Source organism: Xenopus tropicalis, chromosome 3 (assembly GCF_000004195.4).
Source record: "Xenopus tropicalis strain Nigerian chromosome 3, UCB_Xtro_10.0, whole genome shotgun sequence".
In the NCBI taxonomy this organism is placed as follows: domain Eukaryota; kingdom Metazoa; phylum Chordata; class Amphibia; order Anura; family Pipidae; genus Xenopus; species Xenopus tropicalis.
Window position 1 is genome coordinate 97,727,677 of NC_030679.2, and position 16,263 is coordinate 97,743,939.

A 16,263-nucleotide genomic window follows, 5' to 3' on the forward strand; every position below is an offset into this window, starting at 1 on the left:
GAAATCAAACACATTTGGCACTTTTTTAAAGGATGCAGTTAAATGAGAACTAAATGAACAGTGTACCTTATCAAGGGCATACTGTGCCAGTCCAGAGATAATGCAGACCAGTTGTGACAAGACAAGTTGTGACCCTTCCTATCTCCAACACTGCCAAAACCTTTCTCTGTGGCCAGTGTCCTTGCACTGTTAGTGACTCTGGGTTATTTACTTAGAAGCACTGCAACATATCTGACAGAGTGGAAAGGGAGGTAGTTACATCACATAACCCAAATATGTAAATCATCAAATACTGTGGGTCAGTGTTGTTATCTGATGGTGCCTGCGTAATCATGCAATGCACAGTGAAGCAAATTCTTAATTAACACTGGAACTTGTTGATTCTAGAAATGATTTTGAAGGGAAAAGTTCATATAAAATATGTATGCTGTATCAGCAGTTATCTCATTGATGCATGAAAACTAATACAACATGTATCTGAACTGATTACTATTTAACCACTCAGGATCTGGAATTCAACTAGCAGGGAAATTTTCTCCTGTTTGATCCTAGTTGCAGCCAAAATTAGTATAGGCTTAACCACTGAACAACAGTTATTGAAGACATGTTAATTTACTCAAAGTAATTTAACATTAAACGTGTAACCTCCATATTTGGTTAAGTATATGTTCAGTAAATCTTCCTAGTCAGTAATCAACCTAGAGCCACTGAGCATGTGCAAGGTGAATAGGAATATAACATGTATATAATTGAATGCATAATTAAACAATACATATCAGGCACATTAGCCTTTGCTTAATGCACTACAGTTTGTTTACCTGTGTAGAAAATGCAACTTTTGTCATTCAATACAGTATCCAATAATCAGTGGTTCTCAAACTGTTGCCATACCCTAACTGACCTTCATGCCGAGCCTTTCCCACAACTGCTCCAGGTCTGTGGCCTAAAGCAGTGGCAAGGGGGCTTGGTCTGAAAGCCATTTAGAGATAATGCCTTATTATTAAAGGAACAGTAACATCAAAAAAATTAAAGTGTTTTAAAGTAATTAAAATATAATGTGCTGTTGCTCTGCAAAAAAATGGTGTTTTTGCGACAGAAAAGCTACTACATAAATAAGCTGCTGTGTAGCCATGGGGGCAGCCATTCAAGCTGGAAAAAAGGAGAAAAGGCACAGGTTACATAGCAGATAACTAGTAGATAAGCCCCATATAATGGGGGTTTGTCTGTTATCTGCTAAGTAACCTGTGCCTTTTCTCCTTTGAATGGCTGCCCCCATGGCTACACAGCAGCTTACTTATATAAACTATAGTAGTCTTTCTGAGGCAAACATCCCAGTTGTACCAGTGCAGGGCAACAGTACATTATATTGTTATTACTTTTATACACTTTAATTTTTTGGTGTTACTGTTCCTTTAAGATACACCTGAAAAAATTTTTAGGGTCAATTAGGGCTAGATTTGCAATGAAAACTTATTTGCTGTCCTTGCCTTTTCCTATTTCTATACGCGTTACCTTCATTTTTTCTAGATTTCACCAAGGTCACTTTGGTAGGTTTAGCAGGTTGACTGGAAGAAACAGATCTTCTGTCTGATCTTGGTGATAAACTTCTTTCTCTGCTTGCACTTCTGTCCCTCACCCAACTTTTTTCACTTCTCCTGCTGGCACCAGGACCACTGTGGGCACTTCTCTGGTCAGGCACATCCTCCTCATAACTGTCCTCTTCATTCTCAGACACTGGGTCTGGGTCAGAACGAACTACTGGAAGTTGCACTTTTTTCTTCCGCCGGATAGTCTATATTGAGTTGATCACAGAAGGGCATTATACAGGGCAGAAAATAAAACACACAATAAATTCTGGCCCAACTGCAAACATGTTAAAGAATGTAACAGGGAAACAATATTTCAGACCTTACTATAAGCCAATCATACTTCTTTTTTATTTTAGGGGTAGGAGGATGAGGTACATGCCAAGGGTGCCACGGGGGGGGGGGGTCACTAGACAGATACCTCAACAACCGCTAGTTCCAAGATAGCAGCAATGTGCTGCTATGAGAATGCAAACACTCAAAATGAATAATCTCAAGAAACTACATACAAAGACATTTAAAGGTGAATTGAGTATTTTCCACTTTCTTTGGCAAGCAGTTGTCTAGCACGGCATAAAAACCATCTATATATATTAATATACATACACACACACACATTAAATATACATCATCAACTCATTTGGTAAGATTGCCAAATACCTATTAGTGTTAAATTATATTTTATGGCCATACACTAACATATAACTCAGCTCAGTAGTATTACAGAAATAGGGAAGACTTACAATTTTGGCATTTTTTCCACTTTTCCTCAACTGCTGAACAGCAAAGGCATGCTCGACATTATCCATAGAAACCCCATTGACCATTGCAACACGATCATTTTCCCTAAGAGGTATATAAAAATATAAATTATAAAATTTTACTTGATATATTGTCAAACAGAAAAATGTAAATATTCATAGCGCAGACTCTGAGACTGAAAAGGTGTACCAAGCTGGAGATACCTGCTGAATGCCAGATCCTAGCGAGAACTGCTGCACATGGTATCAAAAAGAATTGTAAGCGTGTGTATGTGGGAGAAGTTATGTTTATGGAGGGTGCTGAAAGGGTAACACAAAGACAAAAACTTTAATAAAAAGACATTCTGGATCTACAAAACAGAATTTAAAAATCCAGATATATTTATTACTCAACAAACATAAGGATAGCATTTCTACACAAAATGGACACCACTGTCTAAACTAGTACATGGCAGTTGTTAAATTGCCCTGATGCTTACAGGTGAGCCTTGGTGAAAATGCCTTGGGTGCCATAAACAGTGGGATGGAACATGCAATATGTTTAGTAGGCTGGTATATAAGCAGATACTGCACTATCAAATATGTTGAAAATATGTGCACTTTTTTCTTATACCTGTCAAATGTACCCTATTCCTTAAAATAACTAAATTCTGCACTCATCTCCTAAACTGCACCACGTTGAGGCCCACAACTGCACTTATTTATGTACCACTTCGTAAATACTTTCTTTAGTGTGGCAGTTAATTGAAACTAAGCTGCATATGGCAAAAGATTGTACAAAATTTTAGGTTCCCACAGGTATTGTTGCATGTAAAGGACAAGGTTTGAGCAACAGTTACACAGTGGCGATGCAACACAGGTGAAATTGCAACAGTTGTTTTTTCTAAATAGCTTGTACGTGAGCAAAATATTTCTCACAGACGTATTGCCTAGATGACAGTAACCCCAAAACATATATATTTATTGTACACAGAAAAATAAATACTGCATTCTACTGATAACCAAGTTAATTGCTTGCTTGTTATATAATATTCTCTTCAAAGGCTAGAAATATAACAAAATTGTTTTAAAGTATCTAATGATGGGGCAAAATTCTTTCAGCTTCAGCAAATGTGTTAATGTTACATTGATACATTTTCAGCTGGTAGTGCTAATGTATTTAAAATAAAACAAAGTGTAAATTGGAAGTGTATATACTTCACAGTAACACCTATGTTATTATTATTTCTTTTAATCTTCTTACAAGGTTGCAAAGCTTTTGATTCAGTCAAAAGTAAAAAACAAAGGAACTCCTGGTTTACAATTTTTTGGAAAAGGAAAAACATTTTGCTCAGACTAATGTAAAATTATGAATTATATAGATTTAACATCCTAACAAAAACACTGGCCGGTATGAATTTAAAATAATCAGCCTTTTTCTCCAGACAAAGGAAAACCATTATATTACAATATTAATGCTAAGAGCAATCTAGCCAAGCTAGACATTAACATTATGTTAATGTAAAAGCACCAAAGCACATTACTGGTAGCAAAGCACTTAGTAACAAAGTCACTCAGGGTGAAGGTATCGTTGTGCAGCATGTCAGCAAGTTCTATTTACCATTCAACTAGAAAGGATTTGGCCCACAACGGAGAAACCCAGAAGGAAAGTGGTAAGAGAACGGAGAAGTGGTATGAGGGTCTGAAATATAAGCTATAGGGCTGTTATCCATTAGATGTCACATAACAGACCTATGCATTAAGAATGAGTAAAGCCTTCTTCTTGTTAGGCCTTTTATACAATTTTAAAACAAAACCACAGCTAGAACAGCTAGATTACAGTTTAAAAAAAACAAACAAAAAACGTTTCTAGCAAAAACAAGGGTACTACCTTGTCTGTTGAGTTGCCAAAAGTTTGTACTATCTTTTATGATACTTTGGCCACTGGAGGGCACTGCATCACTAGGCTCTATATTAGATATCTATATATCCATATATATCTATATATACAGTGGATATAAAAAGTCTACACACCCCTGATAAAATGTCAGGTTCTTGTGCTGTACAAAAATGAGACAAATGATAAATCATTTCAGAACTTTTTCGCCTTTAATGTGACCTATAAACTGTACCACTCAATTGAAAAACAAACTGAAATCTTTTAGGTGGAGGGAAGAAAACCAAAAAAAAACTAAAACAATGTGGTTGCATAAGTGTGCACACCCTTAAACTAATACTTTGTTGAAGCACCTTTTGATTTTATTACAGCACTCAGTCTATCAGCATGGCACATTTTGATTTTGCAAGATTTGCCCACTCTTCTTTGCAGAAACACTCCAAATCTGTCAGATTGTGAGGGCATCTCCTCTGCACAGCCCTCTTCAGATCACCCCACAGATTTTCAATCGGATTCAGATCTGGGCTCTGGCTGGGCCATCCCAAACTTTAATCTTCTTCCGGTGAAGCCATTCCTTTGTTGATTTGGATGTATGCTTTGGGTCGTTGTCAAGCTGAAAGATGAAGTTCCTCCTCATGTTCAGCTTTCTAGCAGAAGCCTGAAGGTTTTGTGCCAATATTGACTGGTATTTGGAACTGTTCATAATTCCCTCTATCTTAACTAAGGTCCCAGTTCCAGCTGAAGAAAAACAGCCCCAAAGCATGATGCTGCCACCACCATGCAGTATTCTTTTTGCGCCAAACATATTTTTTGAAATTATGGCCAAAAAGTTCAACCTTGATTTCATCAGACCATAACACCTTTTCCCACATGCTTTTGGGAGACTTCAGATGTGTTTTTGCAAAATGTAGCCTGGCTTGGATGTTTTTCTTCTTAAGAAAAGGCTTTCCTCTTGCCACCCATAGCCTAGATATATGAAGAAAACAGGAGATTGTTGTCACATGTATCACACAACCAGTACTTGCCAAATATTCCTGCAGCTCCTTTAATGTTTCTGTAGGCCTCTTGGTAGCCTCCTTGACCAGTTTTGTTCTCGTCTTTTCATCAATTTTGGAAGGACGTCCAGTTCTTGGTTATGTCACTGTTGTGCCATATTTTCTCCACTTGATGATGACTGTCTTCGCTGTGTTCCATGGTATATCTAATGCCTCGGAAATTCTTTTGTACCCTTCCCCTGATTGATATCTTTTAACAATGAGATCCCTCTGATGCTTTGGAAGCTCTCTGTGGACCATGGCTTTTGCTGTGGGATGCGACTAAAAAAATGTCAGGAAAGACCAACTAGAGCAGCTGAACTTTATTTGGGGTTGATCAGAGGCACTTTAAATGATGGCAGGTGTATGCTGACTCCTATTTAACATGATTTTGAATGTGATTGCTTAATTCTGAAAACAGCTACATCCCCAGTTAGAAGAGCGTGTGCACACTTAAGCAACCACATTATTTTAGTTTTTTTGGTTTTCTTCCCTCCACCTAAAAGATTTCAGTTTGTTTTTCAATTGAGTGGTACAGTTTATAAGTCACATTAAAGGTGGAAAAAGTTCACATGATTTATCTTTGTCTCATTTTTGTACAGCACAGGAACCTGACATTTTACCAGGGGTGTGTAGACTTATTATATCCACTGTATATAGATAGATATAAAATATTATATATATATATATATATATATATATAATAGATATATATCTATATCTTTATCTATTATATATCTATAAGTCCTCACGACAGCACCTCACTCCAAAATGCTATTGGACAGCTACACTTGTGCACGGAATTCCAAATACAAAATAAAACAAAATAAGTTTGCTGCTACAGTTCTTACCACCTATAGCAGCCAGCAGGTAGCATCTGCTGGTCACCTATTTAAAAGCAAACATCATATTGGTTGCTATGAGTTACTGAACTTTTTATCGTTAGAAAATCTTTTTAACAGGTAGAAGCTGGTAAAAGACTTAGTGAGCAAGTGCAATTTTGTTTCTGATAATAAAGTATGAAAATACCAAAGAAAGACTTACTGAAGCAAACCTTCTGCAGGCCCTCCTTTAAGAACATCAGAGATGACAATTGATGTTTCCCCACTTTGAAAATGTGGGTTATCTCTGCCTCCAGATATTGCAATGCCAAATCCAAATCCAGGGGCCTGTAAAAATTAGGATGTGTTAAATTCAGTTTAAATTTAGGTTTAATGACATATACAATGGTTCTATGGATGCTGCAACAGAAAATATTTAATATCCCTGAGAGATTTTTCCAAAGAAATAAATCCATTCAAAAGAAGAATTGCAGAAATAACACCTACATATGCAGAACATCAATTATCATCATAATTATTTATTTAATCTAAACTCGCAATAATTATGTCTGGAACATGTGAATGTCTAAGGCTGTGTGTGACGTTGCTGAAACTACTAAAGGGATGCTGTAGCTCAAGACAAAAGAAGACATAAGTGTAGATTTGGTTAAGGAAGACTTGCTTAGGCAATACTGATATGGCTATGTGAAAAATAAATTTGACTAATTTAATCCTTAGGTCTATATTACACATGGTGTTGCATCTTACAACAAAATTCCGAAAAACTCTGCTTCCGTTATGTGTCATGGAATTTTCTGGCGCACTGCCATGACAAAACAAGGGGGACAAAATACCAAGTCTGTCATTGCCCTTACGATTTAATACAGTTTACACAGCAGGTGACTCTCTTCATTCTACAAGTGTATAGCTTTTGCCAAGGCTAATGCCACATGGGGCTGATTCTTGGCCTTCATTTCTAAAAAGGTCGGGAGACAGCCCCCTGTGGCATTAGCCTAATGGCACACAAGGTGCATTTTTAGATGCCTGATGGCATGTGGGATGCTTTTCAGCTCTAAATAGTTCAGAAAGTCAGAACACAAACACTGCCAGCACTCGGTGTTTCAAATAGAGATGGGTTATGATCTACACAGATTCATGAATGTAGCAAAGGAAAGAACTGTCAGGGACAAAGGTTGATTACACCCGGATTGCTGATCCAACCATTAGACCAAACTGGCAACAAGGCACCAAATGTAATACACATCTGATCTATCCCAAATAGATAAACTGAGTTTCACCCTGCCATAATGTATCACATACTATGTCTGAGAATGTGCACTATGCAAATGCACTACATTGTACAGGTATGGCATTGTGTTACTTCTATATGGAATAATTATATCTTAGTTGGGATTGTGTACAAGGTACTGTGCTGTTATTACAGAGAAAAAGGTAACCATTTTTAAAAATTAGAACGGTTTCCTTATAATGCAGTCTATGGGAGATGGCCTTCCTGTAATACAGAACTTTCTGGATAATGGATTCTATACCGTACCACAAATGCTAAAATAATAAATATGTTGAGTTAGTCGCAAGGTAAAAGGTTTTAACATTATTTAAGAATAATACTGGATAATACTGATAGTATTTAAATCCATTCTTTCCACAGTGAGACAGATTCTCTGGAAAGCAGAGGGACTTCACATAACATTTGGTTGAACGGTCACTACAATATGTAAATCCACCTTTGTGTATCAAAAGTCAGTTGTCCATTTTTATCTAAAGCCACCTGTAAGGAAAACATACCTTCTTTTGAATGTGTTCTACACTAGTCAAAGATTGGTACTTGCTAGGGCAACTTGTGGATCATAATAGGTTTAAAAGATGCAGCAATGCTTAGGTAGAAGCTGGAACCTAGTCATTACATAGAAAAAATAGTCTTCCTGATTTAAATGAGTATTCTGTGGGAATGCATAAACAATAATTTTTCCTTTTTTAAGCTTTATAAAGAGCAACTGAACCTTAATGACATACCTATAAAGTCTAGACAGAAAATTAAAACCTACAAGAGTTACCACAAATAAACTGCAGCACTTTTGAGTAGGTCACCTTAAAACAATTAGCATGATGTAAGCATCATATGCTTGTTATTGTAAGACTTTGTTAATTTTAGGCTTGGAGCTTCAATTGCAATCTAGTTGCTAAGGTTTAATGACCCTAACAAAAAGCAGATACAGATGAGAAAGAGGAAGTCAATATTCCTCAATAAAATGTGACATTCAAAATAGATTCTTTTTTTGGTTGTTAAGCCAGTGACACCCAGAAACAAACTATTAAAGTGGATCTTCCTAGAACAGCAAAGGGGCTTACCTCTCACCTTTCTGCCTGTCAAGTCACCCAACACTGATCTCTACTTTTTTCGCTATGTATGACTACAAGAAAGGTACTACTTTCAGCATTAAGGTAATGGCACATTAGAAGATTTTTATCACAGGGGAAATCATTTCCCAAAAATGCCTTTCCCTTTACTAAAATTCTGATTGCTACATGTAAAAGATATTTCATGTTCATTTCATGAACTGTGTAAAACTTTTGGCCACATACATAATACATATACAATAAGAGCCTGTGAGTTACATGTGCTCCACTCTATCATCAATGCATTTATATTCTGCTTATTGGGCTGAAGTCAATGGTAACCATGGGTGTCACAAATTTGCATAATTTGTATACACAAAATAAGTTACAAATGTTGAACAAATTAATCTAGAAAATTCACCTTTAAATAACCTTTTAGTATAGCCTATTATAGGCAACTTTAGTGTTTATTGGGATACACAAAAAGGCCAAACATGTGGCTTTCACAACACGTAGAGCACTCATAGATTACATGACACAGAAACCTCACAAGCAGTGCATGATAAAACAGAAAGGATTTCTCAAAGAATTTACTCGAACAACAGTGGGAGGGCTTGATTTTAGCATGCTGCCAGTAGCAAGGTAGAAAAGAGGGAGCTGTGGACCCCTAAAAATAAAATTTATTTTCTTCGTACAGAATCCAAAGAAAAAAAGAATCTTCCCTATATAAACTATTTTACTCTACATATAAATTTCATAATTGCTCCCTCACCTGCATCAGGGAAAATGTTCACATAATATAGTTTAACATACACAGATATTTTAGGTCACCTTTAGGGAGTTTAATTCCCCATGGGCAACACTATGCCCCGTGTGCTATTTCCCTTAGGTTTGATTCATTCGGAAATGGGTGATAGTAAATTTAGGCAAAATTTGAATGAACCCCTAACCACCTACATACAATTTACAAAAAATGTGAACAGTGGATCATTGGAGTTGCGGTCTAGCCAGTTACGTAGCCGGATGCATTTGTACATAGATGCTCTATTTTTATACTCCAACTAACTAATCCTAAAGCTAAAGTGCCTCCTCCATTCAACCACCAATTACAGCTTGGCTAAGCTAGATACCTCCTGTATCAAATGGAATTCCCCAAAGTGCCAACAGGACCTGACAAAGATGGTGGTGCAAGGGAAAGCATTGAAGCCCCAACTTCACATGACATGTCTAAAATGCAATAGATGACTCTGCTGGCCCCAGAAAATGACCTAACCATGATTTTGGATGCCACTGAGAACTGCTGAAACATTGTCAACACAACGCAAACAGCTAGTTTAACTCTGAAAATCAATGCACTTAAAGCTCCAAAGCTCCATTCAGACATTTGGAAAAGTTTTGGTCAAATTAACCTGAATGATTGGAATAAGGCCTTTGAATCTCTTAGACATACCTCCCCCCATATGCAAAGAAGCGCACTAAACAAATTTATATTTTGCATTGAGCTTACCTGAACCCAACTACACCAGGGCACTGATACCACCTGCCCCAGATGCCACTTTCATCATCCCCACCTTCTATCCCGAGAACTACTCTACTGGATCCAAAACAAACAACTAGCAAGTGACACTCTGCACAAACTCTGCCATTGTAAATACAACAGGGAAAATAAGTATTGAGCACATCAATGTTTTTCTCAGTAAATATATTTCTAATGGGGCTATCGACATGAAATTTACTCCAGATGTCGGTAACAACCCAAGTAATCCACACATAAAAAGAAATCAAAACAAATAAGTCTATAAATTAAGTCCTGTGTAGTAAAGTGAAATGACACACGGAATAAGTATTGAACACGCTTACTGAAATGTATCTTCTATGAACTCTGATCTTCAGTTCTTTCCATGGATGTTAAATTGAATTCAAGTCATGTGATTGACTGGGCCATTCTAGCAGCTAGAATGTCTTGAATGTCCCGGTACATTTCTCCTTCCTTCAGTTATATGAAGTCTGCCAGCACCATATGCTGAAAAACACACCATGATGTTCCCACCTCCAAACTTCACTGCACAAACATGGTGTGTGCATTGATATCCAAAGAGTTCAATTTTGGTTTTATCTGACCAGATTATATTCTCCCAGAATTTCACTGGCTTGTCCAAATATTGTGCAGCAAATTTTAAGCAAGCTTTAACATGCTTCCTTTTTAGTAGAGTCTTGCACGGTGAGCAAGCATAGAGGCCATGTCGGTTGAGTGCATTACTTATTGTTTTCCTTGAAACAACTGTACCTGCTAATTCAAGGTCTTTCTGAAACTCTCCGTAAGTGATCCCTAGCTCTTGGGCAACTCTTCTGATTATTCTTTTAACTCCTCTGTCTTGCGTGACCAGTTTAGGGTGAAATTATGTTCTTTCCACTTCCGAAATTATGGCCCAATGGTGCTCACTGGAACATTCAGAAGCTTACAAATATGTAACCAATGCCATCAGTATGTTTTACAACAATAAGGATGAGAATGTCTTGAGAGAGCTCTTTGCTTTTACACCTCTTGCACATCCTTTTCTTCATGTGTTCAATATTTATTCCCTGTGTCATTCTTAATATAACTTAACTTAGTTTAAAGACTTTGGTGTTTTGGTGTATTGGTATGTGGATTACTTGGGTTGTTACTGACATCTGGTGTAAATTTCATGTCAATAACCCCATTAGAAATATATTTACTGAGAAAAACATTGAAGTGTACTTATTTTCCCTGCTGTGTGCACTGCAATGATGAGCAATTACTGTACCTCTGTAGATTTCTATATAATTTAACAATAGCTTTATGGTGTCATGTATCCAGCTGTCTGTTTTTTGCAAAATAAAGTGCTAAATCAAAAAAAAATTAATCTGTGAACAAATAAGTGTACTTTCAGTTGCCCACACCCCCTTAAGCAAGAAAGCTACAAAGATTCAAAATGAAAGGTTCTTTAGGTTATGTTTAATGCTCCACAGATTTCCTCTTCTGGGCTAAAAGTTATTTCATACAAGATGCAACTTGCTATCTCTTTGTTAACTAGCGACACACAAAAGGTTAAAGCACTTTAATAAAGTGACAGCACCCATTTATGTAAACTAATTTCATTTTTTACATTCACAGAAGAAACCCTCATTGTTCTTGCTACAGGCACACAGGATCTCAAGCTTGTTTACAAGTACAGCTGCATCCTAAACAGTACATGCATTGTAATGAAATGCAGCTTGGCAGATACCCAATAACAAGTTAGTTTGCAATAGCAGCTTCTCTCCAAGCAAGTGGGAAGCATGAAACAACGCATCTGAGTAATTACCATCCCTTTTAAAGGGGCAGTATACCACACTTTTTAATAAGATTGCAACAAATAGGTCTTGTGCTGAACTTAGCTTTCATCTATTTTGTGTTAATTGTTCAGCTGAAAAGGGAAACTAAAGCTACTCCATGTTTGGTTCTTGTAAGGCAGATAATTAAATAAACCAGTATACTATCCCATCAATTCCAATTTATTGTGAATGTTTGGTTAGGAGTCCATAACACAGGGTAATTATCTGAATTGCTAATCTAATTATCTGTCTCACAAAGATGGAGTATCTTCTTGTTTAGCTATAAAAAAAATAACAAAAACCCATAGATTTTTTGTGATGTAAAACAAAGGCAATTTGAATGTTCAGCTGAAGCCCTATACATTAAACTCATGCTAAAATGGGGTATACCACCACTTTAACTACAAAGAACAATGTTACCATAGAGCAGCGCTGTTTTCTATTGTGGGGATTAAGTACCTGCTGTACAAACTGCAGGCAAGGACATGGGAAGGAGAGAGTATATGCTCCTGTATCACATGCAATTTTCTGATACACAACTTTTTTTATCCCATCCATAGCCACTGATGAGAGGCATTTACTCTTTCAACTGTGGTTCTAAAAGGATTATGTATCTGAGAACACACAAACACATAACAATCTGGCTCTAGCCAACCTCACTTTATTATGGAGAAGCATCAGCAGATTTAATTTTTATTTTAAACATATTCACTGTAATAAAATTGTAAGATGATCTGTCTAAGCTGCCTCCCAAGGTGCCACACATGCCTACAAGGTTAGTCAGTATCCAAAATAATAGTAATTAATGAAATGATGTATTAGAGAAATGCAGAAAAAATGCTAGCACAGGTAAATCCTTATAATTTAAATCCATATTGTTTAAGTTGCTAACAGTTTATTTCAATTCCTTATCAATACAACATATTAGTTATGGCTTCTAAGAAGCAGGACTTGAAGAGCAATCTACTGCCAGGGACTCTATAATCCCCAGCAACAAAACAGCAGGTCAGCTGTTCGAAATCAATCTATAGATTATTAGACCTGAGAAAACTTTACACTATTGGATTACATTACAGAAACAAAACTCCAACATACAAGAAATGCATTAAAAAAAATTTGAACACCATGTAAATGTGCACTAAAGGAATGGCAATGGCCAATTCCATGTAAAAATAAATAGTAACTATAATACAAAAACCCATTAGGGCGAATGCCATTCCACCGGCGATTTACATTTTCGCGGGTGGGATGGCATTTCGGGGAGATTAGTCGCCCGCGACTACTAATCTCCACGTGTGCCAGAGCCCTTATCCAGAGTAAGCTAAAAGGACAATGAAAGGTTAATATAAATTTAAAGTAAGTCTAAAGGCATTCTTTTTTAAGTACTTACTGCATATCTACATTCCCAGATCCCTGCTTGCTTCTCTGAGATTTGGTGCTAGCAGCCTACAGCAGTGTGAAGCCTACAGTGACAACACTAAAATCTCTCTTCCCTTCCTGTAGGTGCCAGCGGCAGCCTTCCTATTCTCTGAGCATGTGTGTAACTTGATCCTGTCTCCTGTTCTGAGCTACACATGCCCACCAGCCAATCAGAAGCAGATCTGGCAGAGGGGAGGGGGGGAGGGAATGAAACACATGAATTATGAAGCAAGGAGGGAAAGGAAGGGAGAATACCTTTTTAGAGATGGCTGCCTGTTCTAGAAAATGTGAAGTAAGTGTGACTGAGTAAATATTTGATTAGGTGAGACAAAAGTGTGGCGTTTTTACTAAACAATAGGAGGACTATTGGGCAGTATGCTTTTTACATTTTGACTTGCATTCTCCTTTAAGTCAGTATGCATGATACTTTTTAACATGAGTGATAAGGATGATAAGGATGCAGGATAACTTTATTTCTTAAATGATACCATAATAATATGGGCTGTGATTATAAACCAATCAGTGAAACCATTAAGTGTGACAAATATATAAAGAGATCAGGAGTAAACAGTTTTTTACATCAATGTACAGAACTAACTAGAACTTTTGCTATACAGCATGATATAACTGTATTAATGTGCTATAAGAAAAGGGAAGTAACCAACATTATTTCAATTTACAATACATTGTTTTCTTACACAATACAAAAAACTTCTTTAGGTTTCTAGATTTAAAAATTGTTCCTCACCGCCAACATGGACCCTGCTTGCGCATGCACAGTTTAAGGAGATTTCCTGTTACCACCAACTGAGCATGCGTCTGTATCGGCACAGAGACCCGAAGACTGTTCAGTTGCAGGGAAGATGTCGGCTAGGTACGGAGCTGTGCTGGGTTTAGCGATAGGGACAGTTTTTTAAGTTTGAAACTATGTAATAAGAGAGAGGTGGGGGAGGGGGGGGTCAAGGCAGTGCTAGTTAAGGGGGTTTTTTATAATCCGCGGGGTATAGTTCTCCTTTAAGAAAGTAGTAACATGAAAATAATAATATGTTTGCACTCTAAAATACAAAAGGAATATAATGACAAACATCACTTAATATATAAAATACAGAAGCAGACAAAACATATGTTTTCTCTATAGAGAACACAGCAAACAAGCTATTGCACAAGCATAGTTTTTAGTGGGGAAAAAAAGGAAAATGACAATTTCCCTTTTTACATCCTGACATCTGGCTTTTGTCTATTGTTCCATTAATACAAGAATACAAAATGATGTAGTCAGCACCAAGCTTACCCTGTGGAGAGTAACTGTTTGCTGTTCCCATATTGCAGTTTCTTCCATTACAGTATTCTAAAAGAAACAAAATAAAGAATGATTGTTAGCAGATGAAAAAAAATGCTATCTATTAATTGCAAAATGAAAGTACAAACCATTACAGACAAGTATGCAACACAGAAGACAGATCTAGAAAAATAAACGGTATGGGTTCCGTTATCTGGAAACCCGTTATCCAGAAAGTTCAGAATTAAAGGAAGGCCATCTCCCATAGACATTATAAGCAAATAATTTAAATTTTTAAAAATGATTTCCTTTTTTTTCTGTAAAAATAAAAAAGTAAGTCGTACTTTATTTAAACTAAGCTAGAATTCATTCTTATTGCAAAACAATCCTATTGGGTTTAATTAATGGTTAAATTATTTTTTAGAAGACTTAAGATCTGGAGATCCAAATTACGGAGAGATCTTTTATATGGAAAACCCAGGTCCCGAGTATTCTGCATAACAGGCCCCATACCTCTACTGCCAAACTTCTGCCAGATTTACGTAGATGTATACTATATACTGTATTTATATACACACACACAGAGATCTCTTGATAAACTCATGTAAATAAAAATAAACATTCCCTGTACAGCTGTACTTGCATTATAGTAAAATTCTTATGTGCATATGGCAATAGATTTATAATATTATATACAGGTCCTTTTCAAAAAATTAGCATATTGTGATAAAGTTCATTATTTTCTGTAATGTACTGATAAACATTAGACTTTCATATATTTTAGATTCATTACACACAACTGAAGTAGTTCAAGCCTTTTCTTGTTTTAATATTGATGATTGTGGCATACAGCTCATGAAAACCCAAAATTCCTATCTCAAAAAATTAGCATATCATGAAAAGGTTCTCTAAACGAGCTATTAACCTAATCATCTGAATCAACAAATTAACTCTAAAAACCTGCAAAAGATTCCTGAGGCTTTTAAAAACTCCCAGCCTGGTTCATTACTCAAAACCGCAATCATGGGTAAGACTGCCGACCTGACTGCTGTCCAGAAGGCCATCATTGACACCCTCAAGCAAGAGGGTAAGACACAGAAAGAAATTTCTGAACAAATAGGCTGTTCCCAGAGTGCTGTATCAAGGCACCTCAGTGGGAAGTCTGTGGGAAGGAAAAAGTGTGGCAGAAAATGCTGCACAACGAGAAGAGGTGACTGGGCCCTGAGGAAGATTGTGGAGAAGGACCGATTCCTGACCTTGGGGGACCTGCGGAAGCAGTGGACTGAGTCTGGAGTAGAAACATCCAGAGCCACCGTGTACAGGCGCGTGCAGGAAATGGGCTACAGGTGCTGCATTCCCCAGGTCAAGCCACTTTTGAACCAGAAACAGCGGCAGAAGCGCCTGACCTGGGCTACAGAGAAGCAGCACTGGACTGTTGCTCAGTGGTCCAAAGTATGTCATTTGGAAATCAAGGTGCCAGAGTCTGGAGGAAGACTGGGGAGAGGGAAATGCCAAAATGCCTGAAGTCCAGTGTCAAGTACCCACAGTCAGTGATGGTCTGGGGTGCCATGTCAGCTGCTGGTGTTGGTCCACTGTGTTTTATCAAGGGCAGGGTCAATGCAGCTAGCTATCAGGAGATTTTGGAGCACTTCATGCTTCCATCTGCTGAAAAGCTTTATGGAGATGAAGATTTCATTTTTCAGCACGACCTGGCACCTGCTCACAGTGCCAAAACCACTGGTAAATGGTTTACTGACCATGGTATTACTGTGCTCAATTGGCCTGCCAACTCT

At 37.2% G+C, this 16,263-nt stretch overlaps 1 protein-coding gene across 10 annotated transcripts in view; it reads right to left on the bottom strand.

Moving 5' to 3' along the window:
* tjp1 (tight junction protein 1) overlaps positions 1-16,263 on the bottom strand; it is a 201,598-nt gene that overhangs the window by 31,528 nt on the left and 153,807 nt on the right. For all 10 annotated transcript variants that reach the window (XM_031899168.1, XM_031899169.1, XM_031899167.1 and 7 more), the window contains 4 exons: positions 14,483-14,539; positions 6,302-6,426; positions 2,330-2,432; positions 1,513-1,792 (listed from right to left, as the gene is read on the bottom strand). In XM_031899168.1, coding sequence (XP_031755028.1) covers positions 1,513-1,792; positions 2,330-2,432; positions 6,302-6,426; positions 14,483-14,539 — 565 coding nt within the window. The remainder of the gene's footprint in view (positions 1-1,512; positions 1,793-2,329; positions 2,433-6,301; positions 6,427-14,482; positions 14,540-16,263) is intronic.